The 15,434-nt window shown below is 28.4% G+C and overlaps 3 protein-coding genes across 7 annotated transcripts in view; 1 reads left to right on the top strand and 2 right to left on the bottom strand.

The window, feature by feature from the left end:
- The window catches only part of LOC108750224 (sarcoplasmic calcium-binding protein 1), a 6,319-nt gene extending 5,586 nt beyond the window's left edge, over positions 1-733 (bottom strand). The window contains exon 1 of one of the 5 annotated variants that reach the window (XM_018489548.1): positions 334-733. In XM_018489548.1, the coding sequence (XP_018345050.1) occupies positions 334-388 (55 nt within the window). In that variant the 5' untranslated portion in view covers positions 389-733. Of the gene's footprint in view, positions 1-80; positions 196-326 lie in introns of those variants that run through there. The other 4 variants (XM_018489546.1, XM_018489550.1, XM_018489547.1 and 1 more) reach the window with 4 other exon arrangements.
- A 5,246-nt stretch (positions 734-5,979) lies between these two features.
- Positions 5,980-12,982, top strand: LOC108750219. Its single transcript, XM_018489540.1, has 10 exons — positions 5,980-6,085; positions 8,289-8,432; positions 9,185-9,289; positions 9,935-10,078; positions 10,618-10,800; positions 11,008-11,146; positions 11,266-11,387; positions 11,573-11,802; positions 12,190-12,360; positions 12,683-12,982. Exons 1-10 carry the CDS (start codon positions 6,037-6,039, stop codon positions 12,959-12,961), a joined length of 1,566 nt encoding a protein of 521 aa, XP_018345042.1. The 5' UTR covers positions 5,980-6,036; the 3' UTR covers positions 12,962-12,982.
- Positions 12,983-13,152: 170 nt separating this feature from the next.
- Positions 13,153-14,328, bottom strand: LOC108750218 (U6 snRNA-associated Sm-like protein LSm7). The gene is made up of 4 exons (XM_018489539.1): positions 14,147-14,328; positions 14,052-14,063; positions 13,804-13,981; positions 13,153-13,400 (listed from the first exon to the last, which is right to left on the bottom strand). The coding sequence occupies exons 1-4, from the start codon at positions 14,150-14,152 to the stop codon at positions 13,261-13,263; spliced, it is 336 nt and encodes a 111-aa protein (XP_018345041.1). The 5' UTR covers positions 14,153-14,328; the 3' UTR covers positions 13,153-13,260.
- Between the last annotated feature and the right edge of the window lie 1,106 nt (positions 14,329-15,434).

The following is a 15,434-nucleotide window of genomic DNA, read 5'->3' as shown; positions in this document are numbered from 1 at the left end:
ATATTAATAATAAATTATTTTTATTTAACACTTATTGTGAGACACCTCTTATATACATATTATATTACTATACCAATTACCATGCCACGAAATTTACACACAGACAAGAGGGAACACACGAGATATGTAAGACAATGCAAGGGGATGCATTTGCTGCACGATGCAATGCGTATTTACAGAGGAGATATTTCATTAATTAATAAAATGAAAAATATTGATTTATTTTTTATTACAAATTTTATAATTTTGTCTTACAAAACAAAGCTTTATATATGAAAGAAATTTATTTATTTTACACTTTTATTTATTTTTGCATAAAGAGTCACCATTTACTTCCAATTTTCGATATTTCGTAATTTCGTAGCGTGTTTATGCGCTGCCTCTTCATATAATCACATTGTCTTTCTAATTGTTGTCCTCCTCTGCTTGAAACTACCTCGACCACCCTTGCAATATCCACCGCATCTACTAACCATACAGAAATTTCACTACGAAATTAACGCGATTATCCCAGCTGTATGCCATCGCGACAATCTCTCTCTATAGTTTCCTTCACGCGAGATGTAAAATTCTTTGGTCTTCCGAACCGCGTACGACGAGCTTTCTCGGCGGTCAAAACGTACGCAACGAAACTTGCACGCGGAAAGCACGTCCGGCGCGAAGAAATTGATTCTCGAGGATGGTGGTTTTACACTGAACTCGGCCAGAGTCTTGCCGGGTCTAAACTTAGGCTATCCCCTCTGAGCGAAGGGTACGAAGGCCGTGAAGCGCTGTACGGGACAGGAACTCAAACAGTGGTGATAGCATTGATGGTGCAGACCATAATAACAATGATAACAACGTCGCGACGATGAAATTTATATCATATATGTTATATCTATATCCGTCGAATTTGTTTCTTATAGAACCTCAAGTCATTCATCTCAGCTGCTCTGTACTACCCATTTCTCCACACACACACACACACACACATAAAAGCTCTCGTCTATTTAAACATTACTTGAGTACCATGCACTAATTTGTTTATAATATAATATTGTATGCACTTTTAACAGCCACAAATAAGATCTGCCCAATTTATTAATAAATGCAATTATTACTTGCTGCTATTATTCTTATTAAATTATATATATTTCTTTCTTTTATTTTAAATGTGAAAAGAAAGAGTTGCTGAAACTAATAATAAATTCTTTAATTTAAAGGATTGGTTAATGACCAGTTTCCGTTTGCATTGTCAACATATAGTGTCTACGTTTGCACTCTCTTGCGCACTTTGTTTCTTTACTTCTTTACTTCTTAACGTCACTTATATAATAAAATATATAATTTTATGGATACAATTTTTCTTATAAATAATGCTCGATGTAATCGCGCGATAAACATGCAGAAATAATTTTTAATGAAATTTAATTAGAGAAGAATCAATGACAGTTTATTCTTTACCCTCTCTCAACTCTTTTGAAAATTACATATTATTGAGTCCTCTAACAATGTTCTTCAATCATATAAGAGAAAAAATTATTTCTCATTTGCATCATATAAGTCGCGAAATATTCGAAGTCGTTCTATTTCCTCCATTCTAGTTCTTGTTGACCGTCGCAAACCTAAATTCTAAATAAGCTGGCCTACAGATTAAAAGGGATCCGAATTTAACTGAAGCCCCGCTGAAATCAGACTCGACCGAGAACTTTCGTTGTGCTATGTCGCACGCGACGTGTGATATGCTATGAAGAGACACGTATGTTCACTTGATACTTGGCAATTATTCCCGAGATTTCCCGAGATGAGACAACCTCGAGCTCCAAGAGACAAAATACCGTACAATAGGACGATTGCGAAAAAGATAAGAAAGAAATACGTGAACAAAAATAAAATTAAAAGATAAAGAGAGGAAAAATATTATGTATTTGCTGTTTGTAATAAATAAAAAATTGAACAAAAAATTATTATTTCAACAACGAATTATTTAAATAATGATACATTTTAAATAGAAATTTATCGATTAATATAACAATAGAAATTGGTAATTTTATATTTTGACATGTTTTTGGGAAAATTTCTACATTCTGCCAGCCACTGTTCATTTCGCGACATCATTCTAATTTGAACGGAGGTCAACGAAGCAACGACTATCTCTCGCTGCCACCTCGATTTATCTTCTTGCTCCACGTAAATGTATTTTCGTACATGGTCTGTCCTCGGTGGACACGGTGGATCGTCACAAGATACGCGTGACCACACTCTTTGTTGCCGATAGCGCGTAAATAAGCTCACATGTCAGAATTGGAAGCATTTGTGCATTTCAGTGTGTGATCGAGTTGCCACTACAAATGCTCCAAAGCATTTGATTAACCAATTGAAAGAAAGAATTTTACTAATTGACTAATCAAAAATACTTCGAAGTATTCGTAGCGACAACTTATCGCACCCTTAATGATCGTTTTATATATCAGCATCTTCAGTCCAGTTACAAATATATATTACATTATGATCCAATATATGTAATAATTATGTCTTTATTACTTTCTAAATTCTTTGGAATGAAATCTAACTCGAAAGAGTAAACATTGAGCCAGTCTTAAAAAAAGATTTCACTCTTCGAGTAGAGTAAGATAAACTCTAAAAAAATTTTAGAGACAGTACTAAAACTCTATTATCTAACAAGTATAATAAGTATAATATAGACCGGGTAAATTGAATTTTAAATTACAAATTCAAGTATTAATGCGTTTTTATTCGGATTCCATTATTAAGTTTTTAATGTATTCTTTTTAATATGTTTCTTCAAATACATGATACATTACAATAATACTGTTTAGATTTATTACAATTTAGATTTATTACAAAAGAGATTCTAATTTTTTTTTAATAGTTCCTCAGATAGTCTCTCAAACAAAAGCATTCTTTGGATTATGTATGTACACATATGTTCCAATCACGATTTAGTTTGTTAAGATCTTCAAGACTGATTGATGGTATAGTCGTAATAGCTAGGAAAGTGAAGTAATTCTTGGCAAGACAACAATTTTATATAGAATGTACAAATGTGTTGTCTTAGTTTTCATTCTTGTCTCACTTCATTACCTGCGTAGATAATATAGCAATGACGATCTCGCATAAAAGGAGAGAAATATACAGCGGATTTTTTTTTATAATTTTGAACTACATATAGTAAGAAAACAATGGCAAATTGCATAAATTATTTTAAGTCATTTTTTTTGTTTAAATTTAAATTTTAGATTATACGAAAACTTAATATTATCTTCACAATTTTTCATTCGAGATTAGATTTTCATAATTAGCATGCACTTAACTTCCATTTGTCGATGTTATTAAATAATAAAAATAAAGTTTTATTATCTAATTTACGTAATTAAAACTCAATTTGTACAAATCCTAAAGATTATATGTATACTTGCATAATATTCCAATGGCCTTAATTGACACCATGAGATTTTTATCGAAGAGATATTGTTTTTAAATTAATATAAAACAATTTATAATAAATTGTGTTATTTGTTTACATTCTCCTAAAGATTCAAAAATTTTTGCACTTTTTTATTAAAGATTAAATATGTATCTAAAATTTTCGCTAATAAAAGATTAATTTTATACTCATCGGAAAGTGCATGCTTGTATGATTTGATGTCAGTAATCACTGAAATCTACGAAGACAAATTTTCATCCTTTATAATTGTGATGCATAGATGTAATTGAGATAATCCATTAGATATGTACATATGTTGCTTCAAAGATATACTTTTAGATTATAACTTGCATGGTAAATTATTATTATTATTATTATTATTATTAGGCGTTAGGAACTCGAAAGCTCATTGCCGCAAATACCAAATCCCGCCACTGTTCCCGTGGTAAATTATTATGGTAAATTATTGCCAAGTTAAATGCCACTATAGATTCTTCGCAATTATACACAATCTTACAGTTATTTGGCAAACAGCCTATCCGGTAATAATTAAAGTAGTCGGCCAGATTCGCTTCCAACTATGTAAACGCAAGAATGATAAATGCGCGATTTATCTTGCGGAGAGATAATTTATTAGCGCGAGTACATCATCGCTTTTCGGAGATGTCTCAATGCCGCATGATTTAATTCGATCTTTGTCTAAAATTTGTATCACACGCGATGAGACTCATATAAAACACTTCTCTTTTGTAAGTATCAGACGGGAATTACAATCACTATCTCCATGATCAGCTCGCAATCAATTATAGAATATCTATACTGTTTATGTGTCATAAATCTCAGTATTCTTCGGAAAGCTTTCAAATAATGTTTAATATTTCATTACAGTTATGTATTTTAAGTTAAATAATTGATAATTTTTTAACATTATATTTGTTTGGAAATAGATTAATATTTTTATGCATATTTTTCTTGTAAATATATAAATAAAAATTAAATTCATTTAAAGAATAAAAGGATACTTTTCAAATTTTTGACATATGAAAAAAAAGTGTTAATAAAATTTTATCAATATAATATACTAATAAATAAAATATAATAATAATAATTTAAACTGAAATCTCCAAAACAAAATATTTTACTCGACTTACATTTAAATACCTACCTCGATACCTAGACGTCTCTCTACTTGTTTAAAAATTACGTTTATATTAAGTATACAAGAAAAGAAAAAAAAGGAAGTTAATTGATATGACTAATACCGTTGTACCGGTTCTTAATCTAATTCTCCGAGCAAATTTTATAGATAATTAACTACTACTTTTATGTTGAAGAATCCGTTAAATTTAATTTCGAGATTCAGTTAGTTTAACGGTTGATATTTTTTTTTTTAAATTCTTCCAAATATTTGAAAGCTGAGTCCAAATGGTTGCTCAATAATTTATAAATACAACAATTAACTATGTCCATCACTGCATTCCAATTATTCATTCTCGGGAAATTAATTTTTTTTTACTTTGTGCATTATAGACATATATAATTTTTACGAATATTTTATTAATTATTATCTTGAATATTACATATTATAATACTGCGAATATAACAGATAAATAAACATTTTTATTGCCTTATAAATAATAATTTGATTCTATTAAATTTCTATTTAATAGAAAATCTTACAATATACTAAAATATATTAATATAATTTTATAAAATTTTTGTGTACGCTCTCTGGCAGCAAGCTACGTCATTTTGACGTCGATTTACTTTTAATGCTAGAATTGTCTATTGTCTATGGTCTATACAATATGAAACTTAATAATTAGTTTTCTATTTTATTTTTTGCAGTAGATATTTTGACTTTGAAGTAATTTATTTATTTGATTATTTGAATAAATAATTGAAAATTTTGAATGATTTAATTTTTACGATGTATCTTAAGTTTCCACACACATATTATTTAAATTAATTATCTAATTATTTAAATTTCTTATTTAAATTTACATTATTTAAATTTCCACATCCAACATTATAATTTCAAACAAAGTCAATTAATTGACATTAAATTTATTATTCTATAAATGCGACAACGTTTTTTTCGATCAAAAACGAAAATGTCAAAACAGGAATCGCTTATTACACACATAATCACTTATTATTAAAAAACGATTTCTGTTTTGATATTTTTGTTTTTGATATATATATGTGAAGTTAAAATAACTCCAAAACAATTATTACAAGTTTTTAATCAATCACGATTTATTTTAATGCAATTTTGACCTTATATCGTGACTTTATTCTGCTTGAGTAAATACTAGAAACGCGGCGATAAATGATGACTCTATATTTTTATCGAATTGATTTCAAATTCATTGAAAAATGTATGATCTAATATTCATGTGGTGTCCGGAATTATTGCGATTGTTATTATGCTCATTAGAGACGAGTGAAAATAGTCTGGAAGAGATCCGCATCCGATTAAGCGCGATGAAGCAGGTACTCGTCATATAAGGCATGCTTTCGTAGGCAGCCGTCAGTTTGAAAGTGCGAGCTGTCGCGCGTGGAACCGGTACTATAAAATACTATAAATCCACGCACAAGAGATCAACATGTGGTTGGGACTTCGTTTTGTGCTGATCACGTTACTCGCCGTTTCCGGTGAGTTTCGCAATTTTAGAAGTGTTCGTGAGTGCAAGTCTTTTTCTACATCAAATCAAGCGCCAACCTGTTTATTAAACGTCAATCAAAGTCTCGAAAGCGTTGAATTTAGAATTAACGTAATATAAAAGTGTTCCACTTCTAACGCATTAACTATAGTGCATTATATGCTTCTGTTTTAAATAAATATTGATAAAACTTTATGAAAGGAATAACTTTCATCCTCTAACATTGAAAACAAACACATTTTATATATTTTTATAGACTTTTTTGAAATGCTGTGTAAATCTTATCGAGGCAAACTTATATATGTATAAAATGTTAATCTATTAAAAATTGTTTTAGCTCATTATTCCGATGATAGGTGCCACCCAAAAAGCATAATCTTTTAATTATATCCGTTCTTTTACTCAAGCAGCCACATTTTGTTAATCTTGTGACGTGTACAACTTTAGATAACAGCAAGAACTTAAAAAACATTATTTTACTATTACATATATTATTATAATATGTAACATATTAATGTTATATAATATAATCGATTTGTTCAATTGTCAATATTATGGAAAAATAAAAGCTATTTATTTTGTTATTATTTACATAACATGAGACTAAATAACTCTTATAAAATAATATAAATTTATTAAGTTTAGTAAACTCATTGATTTAAATATCGAATAATTGTAACTTTCATATAAATTAATACATTACAGTTAGAGTTTGTGCATTACTTTACTTGCTGAATATACGTGATTTTAGGATAAAACTAAAGAAGCAAAGTGTAAAAAGATATATGTGAAAATGTTTTACTTAAATAAACAAGAATGTAAAATAAATATTTAGATTTAGAACATTTATAGAACTTTTGAATAAGAGAGAGAGAGAGAGAGAGAGAAAGGGAGGAAAAGGAGGATGGAGAGAGAAAAAGAGAAAGAGAAAAAAAGAGCAAGCGGGTAAAAATAACTACTTCTTTTTTCATTTAAGTCAATGAGATAAAAAAATAATGTAACGTATTTCTATATAAAAAAGAAATTATTATGGTTAAGTTAGAACATAAAATAATTTTTGACAGTAATATCCTTATTTAATTTAAAAAATTGTTTTTTTTTTAATAAGAGAATATTCCTAGATAACATACATGTTGCATAAGATATCTAAAAGACATTTTTTAGATATCTTATACAACGTGCATGTTATCTGAATTACAGCTAAAGAATATATAGTTGAAATATTTCATTTTATCTCCAAAAAAGTTTTTACTCTTATTTATTAAAAAATAATAACGTATCAAATTATATCAATGATGTGCTATATTTATAAAATAAAGCATAACGGAACAAAAATCAAAGATAAATTTATAGATTTGGAATTTTGCTTTGAACAATGATACGTGCCGCAAGTTTTATTTCCGTTTTTGCATTCGGGTGAAAACGGTGGCGCTAATCGCATGAGATTTCTCTTCGAACAAGTGTAGTACATCACACACTACAGATATCCGTTTCTGAACAACCAAACGGAACGTGAAAGTACAGTACGTCTCAAGATAATCTCATAATCGAGATACATTGAAATCGTTTCGATCTTTGATAAAAGAAAGAAATATCAGTCTTCTTAAAAATGATCTTTTTTTATTCATTTTAATGAAAAAGTAAATACTATTTTTATAAACTTATTTTTGCTGCAGCATGGATTTCTTTTAATTACAGAATTGTTTGCTTCCAGTCTTAAAATTTCAAAATAATTATTTCTTAAAACGATATTTATTTTTAATCTCGATTTTATCTTATTTTAAAATAAGATAAAATTTAATTTAAAAATCTACTAAGAGTTAAGATCTTCATATATTTAAGAGAAAAAGAAAAACTATATCTTTAACTGTTGCCAAAAGAAACCAAAAAGTACAAACTACAGGTTACAAATAATTAAAAGAATAAGCTATATATATTGCCACAATAAAATTATTATTAAAAATTAACTAATTTCGTGATTGATATTTTTTTAGCTGTATCATTAATTTTGCGCATGCGTACACATGCGGCTGATAAAGTACTTTGAGTGAAAGTTCTAACGTGCACAAATTTTGCAATAATTGTTATTACTTATAATTAATTTGAACAAAAAGGACTTATTGATTTTTTTTAAATCTGAAAACAAGTAAAATGTGGGTCACACGACTTATACCTCTACATCGTAATATTTTCAGCGAATCTCGCTGAAGATATGGCGGAGAAAGGAAAATCCGGAGAAGTTCCTTGTATAGATGACAACAAGTTCTATCGTAATCCTAAAGCACCATCGCACAGCATCTGGTCACCTACAGAATGTGCTAAATATTTTCTCTGCTTAGGTAATTACAGATCACATAAAAGAAGAAAATTCATTTAAATTATCAGTTAAGTTTTGTTAATTACTTGTCTAGAATAAAAGAAGGAAAACGATTGTGCTTTTACAAGTTAATTTCGCCGATAAATAAATTTAAAGGACATAATAAAACGTTTTGAGATATCTGATCTTATATTTCTGTGCAAGTTTACATAGAAATTGCAAAACCAAGACATTCTTACTGTACAAAGAAAAGAGTACTGTAATGCTAATAACTTACATTATTCATTGTAAAGATAAGTATTTTTGAATTAAGTTTTATTTTTTATATATGTATTTTTGATAAAAGACTTATGAAAACAATATTTGTAATTATGAATATAGTTATATAATATTGAAGAATGTTTTACATGTAAAAATATATACATACTATAATATATTCCTAATAGCACACTTTATCCAGGATGCATCCTGGAGATATTAGAATATTCGAAGGATATACGGATGTCCTAAGGACGTTCCCTGGAGGTGCTGTAAGGGATATATACTATATTCTTTGTTATTACTGTTCTTTTACGTGAATATTTTCACAATTGTTTTTATGCTAAAAAATGTCTTGTTATTGATAATTATTCCTATTACTTATATTATTTATTGTATTTTTATTATTCTTAGTGATAGTAGATTTATCATAAAAATTCTATATACAATTCTATATGTAATATGAAATTTAGAGAAAATTTAATTTACATATGTTATCGTTAAATAATATTTCAGATAACGAAGTATTTGAGTTTAAATGCTCGCAAGGACTTCTTTTCGATGTTTCCAGGCAGATTTGTGATTTCAAGACAAATGTCAATAATTGCGACGTAACTTCAGGTATATTTTAGATTTATGTTAAATGAATATATGTATATTATATATATTCTGAAACATGCGAACGAAAGGCTGACAAGCCCTGATACAAACAAACACTGGCAATCTTTATGCCGATTTCTACTCTTAAGAAAGCGATCGAATCTTATACACGCAATACTTTCACCCGGAAAATCATACAATAGCGACAAGTGTTAATCATTTCTTTGTTTTTGGATATTTAATTTTTCATTGGTTCTAATTTGGAACACACGTGTTGTTAGTATACTCTTAAATTATGTAATATAAATTATGTCTAACTATTTACTGCAAATAATTATTGTAGCCAAAGAATATAAAGTTGATGAATGTTTTAACTTTTATTTCAAATAAAATATACACAATGAACATACATAATTCTTGTTTTAATTTTTTAGTAAAATTAAAGCTCTTTTTCATACAGAAAGATTCATGCAGTCTTTATGTTTTTGTAATTTAAAGAAATATAACAAATAACAAAAAGCCTTTCAGAGTGAATACAAGTTATTAAGAACAAGTTGTTAACAAGTTGATTTATTCATTAGTCTAATTCGAATTTTTTTATTTGTTTAAAAGAATATAATTACTATATACCGAATGGTGATGTGAAGTTTTCAAAGTTTCTCGTAGATGCTCAACCAGCAAAGCCATTACTCAAGAATGGCGAATGTGATGAGGAAAGTTTGGCTTGCGGAGATGGCACGTGTCTTCCTGCTCTTTATTTTTGCGATGGTAGCGTCGATTGTCTCGATGGCTCCGATGAAGGCTGGTGTGGTAAGAAATGCGAACAATACGCAAACTTATATATTAATCTCTTCATATTTGTATACTAATAGAATTTTTTACTGAGCGTGCAATTATTTCAACGAGCAGGTTTTTCGATAAATATTTTTTTTAGTTGTAGACAATTTTGTTGCAATAAAAACTCGATATTACAATAAAATTAAATATTTAAATATAAAATTAATACGAAATAATTGAAAAAGATTTAATTTTGTATAATTCCCAAATTAGAGCAGAATCTTCGAGATGAATATTTTTCATTTATAGATAGTTTTGTTGCGATAAACATTTGATATTACGGTAAAATTAAATATTCAGATATAGAAAATTTAAAATTAATGCAAAATGATTGAAAGAAAAAAGTTTATAATTTCTCAAATTACATTATTTCATAAAATATTTCGAATCTTTGAAATGTTTTTGTTTATAAATTAGAAAACATGAAAAATGGCACTTTTATTTTATGATTATATTATGAAAATAAAATATTTATAATGCACATCGTTAATACAAATATTAATCTATTGTAGACATGCGACATGATATAAATGCCGCGCCAGTTTGTGACACAGAAAAATGTCAATTACCAAATTGTTGGTGTTCTGAGGAAGGGACTCGAATTCCAGGAAATCTCACTGCACACGCAATTCCACAAATGATAACAATTACTTTTAATGACGCTGTAAATGCAGAAAATTTTGAACTTTACTCAAGTAAGTTAATAAAAAATTAATGCCGTCGATTGAATTAACAAATTTATAACTTTTTTCTTTTTTTTTTTATTTAAAAGATCGGATAAATCTACAATGACCTAAATCAATTGTAGAATTGTTTGTGAATAATTACAAATTAATGCTAATTTTTTCCTTGTTCCATAATTAAGGATTTCTCAGAGAAAATTATCATTCGATTATTTACAGAAATTTTTACGGATGACAAAAAAAATCCTAATGGCTGCCCTATAAAAGGTACTTTCTATATTAGCCATCAATATACGAATTACAGAGATGTGCAATACTTGTGGAACACCGGTCACGAAATAGCCGCACATTCTGTCACGTAAGAGTATTTTATATTTCAAATATAAAAAAGGGGAACTGTAATAAAAAATCATTATATATAAAGAATCATTTTGATTCAATACGATGTTTTAAAAAATGAATCACTTTATTTACTAGACATCGTGGACCGGAAGAATGGTGGTCGAAGAATGCGACGATTGAAGATTGGTTCGACGAAATGGTCGGAATAGCGAACATCATCAAGAAATATGCAGCGGTTCGTATCGGAGAAATCAGAGGTAGAAATCTTATTTTCAGTTTTAAAATTATATTAGAAAGCTTATTGATAAAATTATCATGCGTAATGTAAACTTAAATTATATAATTTGATTGTAACAAATATCGCCGGGTCTTTCAATGTAATATAATTTTATTTAAAAAATTGAGTATTTATTATAAATAATATACTATATATATATCGTAGGAGTAAGAGCGCCTTTTTTACAAGTCGGATGGAATCGCCAGTTTCTGATGATGTCTGAGTTTGGCTACGTTTATGATTCCTCAATTGTTGCACCTTTCTCGGACCCACCCTTTTGGCCCTACACACTTGATTACAGACCGCCGCATCCATGCGTCCGTGCAGGTCAACTTTGTCCTACTCGTTCTTATCCAAATATCTGGGAACTACCTTTAAATCAACTTTTGACAAACGTATGAATCACGTGCAACCGAGAAAATTGATTGATAAGTACCAAATAAAAATAAAAAGCTGAGACCACTTCAATCTAAGATTATTAATTGTAGAATATTGTAATGAATAAAATAACACAAAATTTAATCTTCCTACATGGCGAAAGATCGAATGATTGAAAAGTTCTTATAATTAATTTTATGGAATTTTCTTTTCATGCTAGTATGTGTCTATTAAATTTAATTTATATTTCACAATGAAAGCGATCTAAAAAATTGAAATAGAGAATAATTTTTTTCGAACTTTCGTCCATGATAATTACTCTCCATGACATCTTACGATAGTCTCTATTTTTTATCTCTTTTTTGTCTTTATTATATAGAATTATTTGTTGTATTTTTGTTCAGGATTATGTATGCAGTACTGTAGATTCATGCCTCTCTGACTTATCTGGCGAAGACGTTTATAAGATACTCATGCTGAATTTTAAAAGACATTATCTTACCAATCGTGCACCTTTTGGCCTACATTTTCACGCATCATGGTTTCAAAATCCAATGTATTTTTATGCATTTAATGTAAGTAAAACTTTAAACATTACTATTAAAATCGATGAAGGTTATTATTAACTAACACAAAGGAAATTATTTGAAATTGTATTTATTATCTATTATTACTTCCGTTATTTATTCTAACATGTTTAAAAGAATACTGTTGGTATTTAGGGTATACATCAATTTTTATGAATTTATTAATTAAAAAATGTATAATACTAAAATTTATAAAACTAAAAAAATGCAATATACTTAAAATTATTATAACTTCCGTTTACAGACTTCCTTAATTTGATAAATTTTATTTCTATTTAATCTATAAAAATTTATTTTTATATTTAATTAGAAATTCATCGACGATCTACTTCGATTAGACGATGTATTTTTCGTTACGAATCATCAGATAGTGGAATGGATGCGTAGACCAACACCTCTCAATGAAATTGAGAAGTTTACACCATGGCAATGCACGAAGAGACATTTTGAACCATACGAGATGGCTTGTGATTTGCCAAATAGTTGCAAATTACCTAGTAAAGTACTTAAATCATATAGGTATTTACATACATGCTTCGAATGTCCAAAACAATATCCATGGTTAAGAAACGAATTCGGAATTGAGTAAAAATGGTAGAAACAACTTATATAGAACTTGTTATTCTATATATGTTGCTTGTATATCATAAAGAGTTCACATAGTACCTTATTTAGATGTGCAATCGTATTATTTATTGTAAACATAGATATAAAAACGTTTATCTTTGTAAGAAAATGGCATTTATTTCCTATATATGTAAGCTTCCTCAATTAATAATGCAAAATAAATTATATTTTTATTTAAAAAATAGAAATAGTAATCAATATAAAGATTAAGATAAGTTTCTTTTGTATGATGTAACATATATTGATAAAGATCTTTTTAGTTTATCCTTCTTGTTGTATGAACGGATTCTGAATAGATTCCATGCCATCTACAGGACAAATAAGCACTACAGATGTTCCTCTGCACACTACCAAACCCAGCATACGAGTGTCTTGATTTAATTTGTATGGATCATCTGGATCTGTATAATTAAGAGAATTATTTACAATATTTATTAAAAATTTATCAAATATGATACATAATTGCAATTAAGAAAATAACTGTAATTGCAATGTACAATTATATTTTTAAAAAAGCAATAGTAAATACAAAGAAATTGAGATTTTATTACTTTATGCCCAAATATATACTTTTATATAAAATCACTTCTTACATTTTTAAATACATAAAATATATAAGCTCCTAAAAAGCACTCCGTTTAATATGAAAACACTATATCACATATTTATTAATACTTTTGTCAAAATACATACATAAAGAAGGATTAATAAGTAGAAGCAAAATCGTACAAGGTTATAATCTACAACCTATAATCATCCTTGTAATTAATTAAATGAAATATTGTTATTAATCATCACACACACCTCTAAGATATTCCTTTGTGTTGTCAAGTACTAAGTTGAGTAAAGGATCATAACCTTTAAGGATACCTTCAGCTTCTCTGCCACCGGCAAATTTTACCCTTATATTCTTCTCGAGATACTTCGACAAATCAAGAATGCTCTCTTTCCTCTTCTTCTCTTTGTGCTCAACATTCTGTTGCTATAAAAATTTGAAAAATATACTAAGATTTGTGAGAAATTCAGTATTAAGCACATGTGTGACAGTTTACCTGTTTCGGCGCCTGTAAAGAAAACCATGAGGTTAATTCGAGGATAAGTTTTAAATGAGGTTATAGAAAAGTGGAGTTGTGCAATTCATACTTACAGACATCTTTGTGGTTAGACGAGGGGAAATTTAATCGAAAACGAACCTTTATGAGTCAACAGAAATGCGACGCTATACAACGCGTCGGAATAAACAATAACACAAATTTGGTTTCATAAATCATTCCACATCATTCAGAAGATTCTGAATTGTCGGCCCGCACTCGGCCGATTATTTGATAAATCGAGTATCGACTTTTCCCGCGTTTAAAATCGATAAATTTGAATCGAGATTTCGAGGATATTTTTGATATTTTTAGATTGATACTTTTAGCGGCAGATGTAAATTGAAACTACTTTTTACCTGCAGTCTACTTTATATTTTACATGGATGCGCAATTATTTCCTACGACATTTATTATTTAATATTTAATATGAACTAGAAACTTTTAAGTTTACACAGAAAAAACGTAAGACAATACGTAAGTTGTAAGCAAATCAGCCAATAACATTAGAGAACGTAAAGCAATAACATAAATAATCCAAAAAATATTGATTTACTTATTGATGCTTAAGTTTTTTTGTACGGCATAGTCCTTTGAAGTTGAATAAATTCGGAAGATGAACAATGATGATGATGACAGATAGAAACACTTCGTAAAAGCTTGAATTTATTTATATCTGGCTTCATAAAAAAATACATGTCAATGCATGATGTACATGAACAATGTTAGTACAATTAAAGTGTGTGACTGCTTTTACATTATTAGAACTAAAATCTATTACATTATTAAATATATTTTTCAACAATTTCTATATAATTATTGATATCTTGTACATAAAGGGAATCTTTCTTAAGAAGTAAAAGTATAGTTTACAATGCAGATGTTTTTATTATATTTTTTGTATACCAAAAATTAAACAATGTGTGTGTGTGTGTGTGTGTGTGTGTGTGTGTGCGCGCGCGCGCGCGCGCGGAAATGTAAGTGTATAATTATTTTAACAAGTGACTCTAACTTTCACACTTGTGTTGCAAATAATTTTTAAACAAAAGATAACATAAACAATCCCCTACAGCACGAAGTTGTAGTAATATCGCAGATTTTGCAGCAATATTGCTGCAAATTCTGTGCAGTATGGGATTATATTAAGTTTGAAATTATTTTCCATATTTTCGGAAATATATAAATAAGCACATTTCTTTTCACGTTTTATAATTAATCGTAACTTTGTAAAAATATTCTATATTGTGTCTTATGTATAAACATATATATGTATATATTTGTATGAATATTATATATGTAATACATATTACACACACACACACACACACACACACACACACACAC

Source organism: Trachymyrmex septentrionalis, unplaced genomic scaffold, assembly GCF_001594115.1.
Source record: "Trachymyrmex septentrionalis isolate Tsep2-gDNA-1 unplaced genomic scaffold, Tsep1.0 scaffold334, whole genome shotgun sequence".
NCBI lineage: Eukaryota > Metazoa > Arthropoda > Insecta > Hymenoptera > Formicidae > Trachymyrmex > Trachymyrmex septentrionalis.
The sequence above is the reverse complement of the archived record's forward strand: the minus strand, read 5'-3'. Positions and strand labels throughout refer to the sequence as shown.

Excerpts from the sequence above, each read along its gene's own strand:
- LOC108750218 (XM_018489539.1), bottom strand. Across the intron at positions 13,401-13,803 it reads CACAAAGGAATATCTTAGAG|ATCCAGATGATCCATACAAA; the intron begins GTGTGTGTGATG and ends TTAATTATACAG.
- LOC108750219 (XM_018489540.1), top strand. The coding sequence starts at position 6,037 with ATGTGGTTGGGACTTCGTTTTGTGCTGATCACGTTACTCGCCGTTTCC. Across the intron at positions 8,433-9,184 it reads TAAATATTTTCTCTGCTTAG|ATAACGAAGTATTTGAGTTT; the intron begins GTAATTACAGAT and ends ATAATATTTCAG. Across the intron at positions 11,803-12,189 it reads TAAATCAACTTTTGACAAAC|GATTATGTATGCAGTACTGT; the intron begins GTATGAATCACG and ends ATTTTTGTTCAG.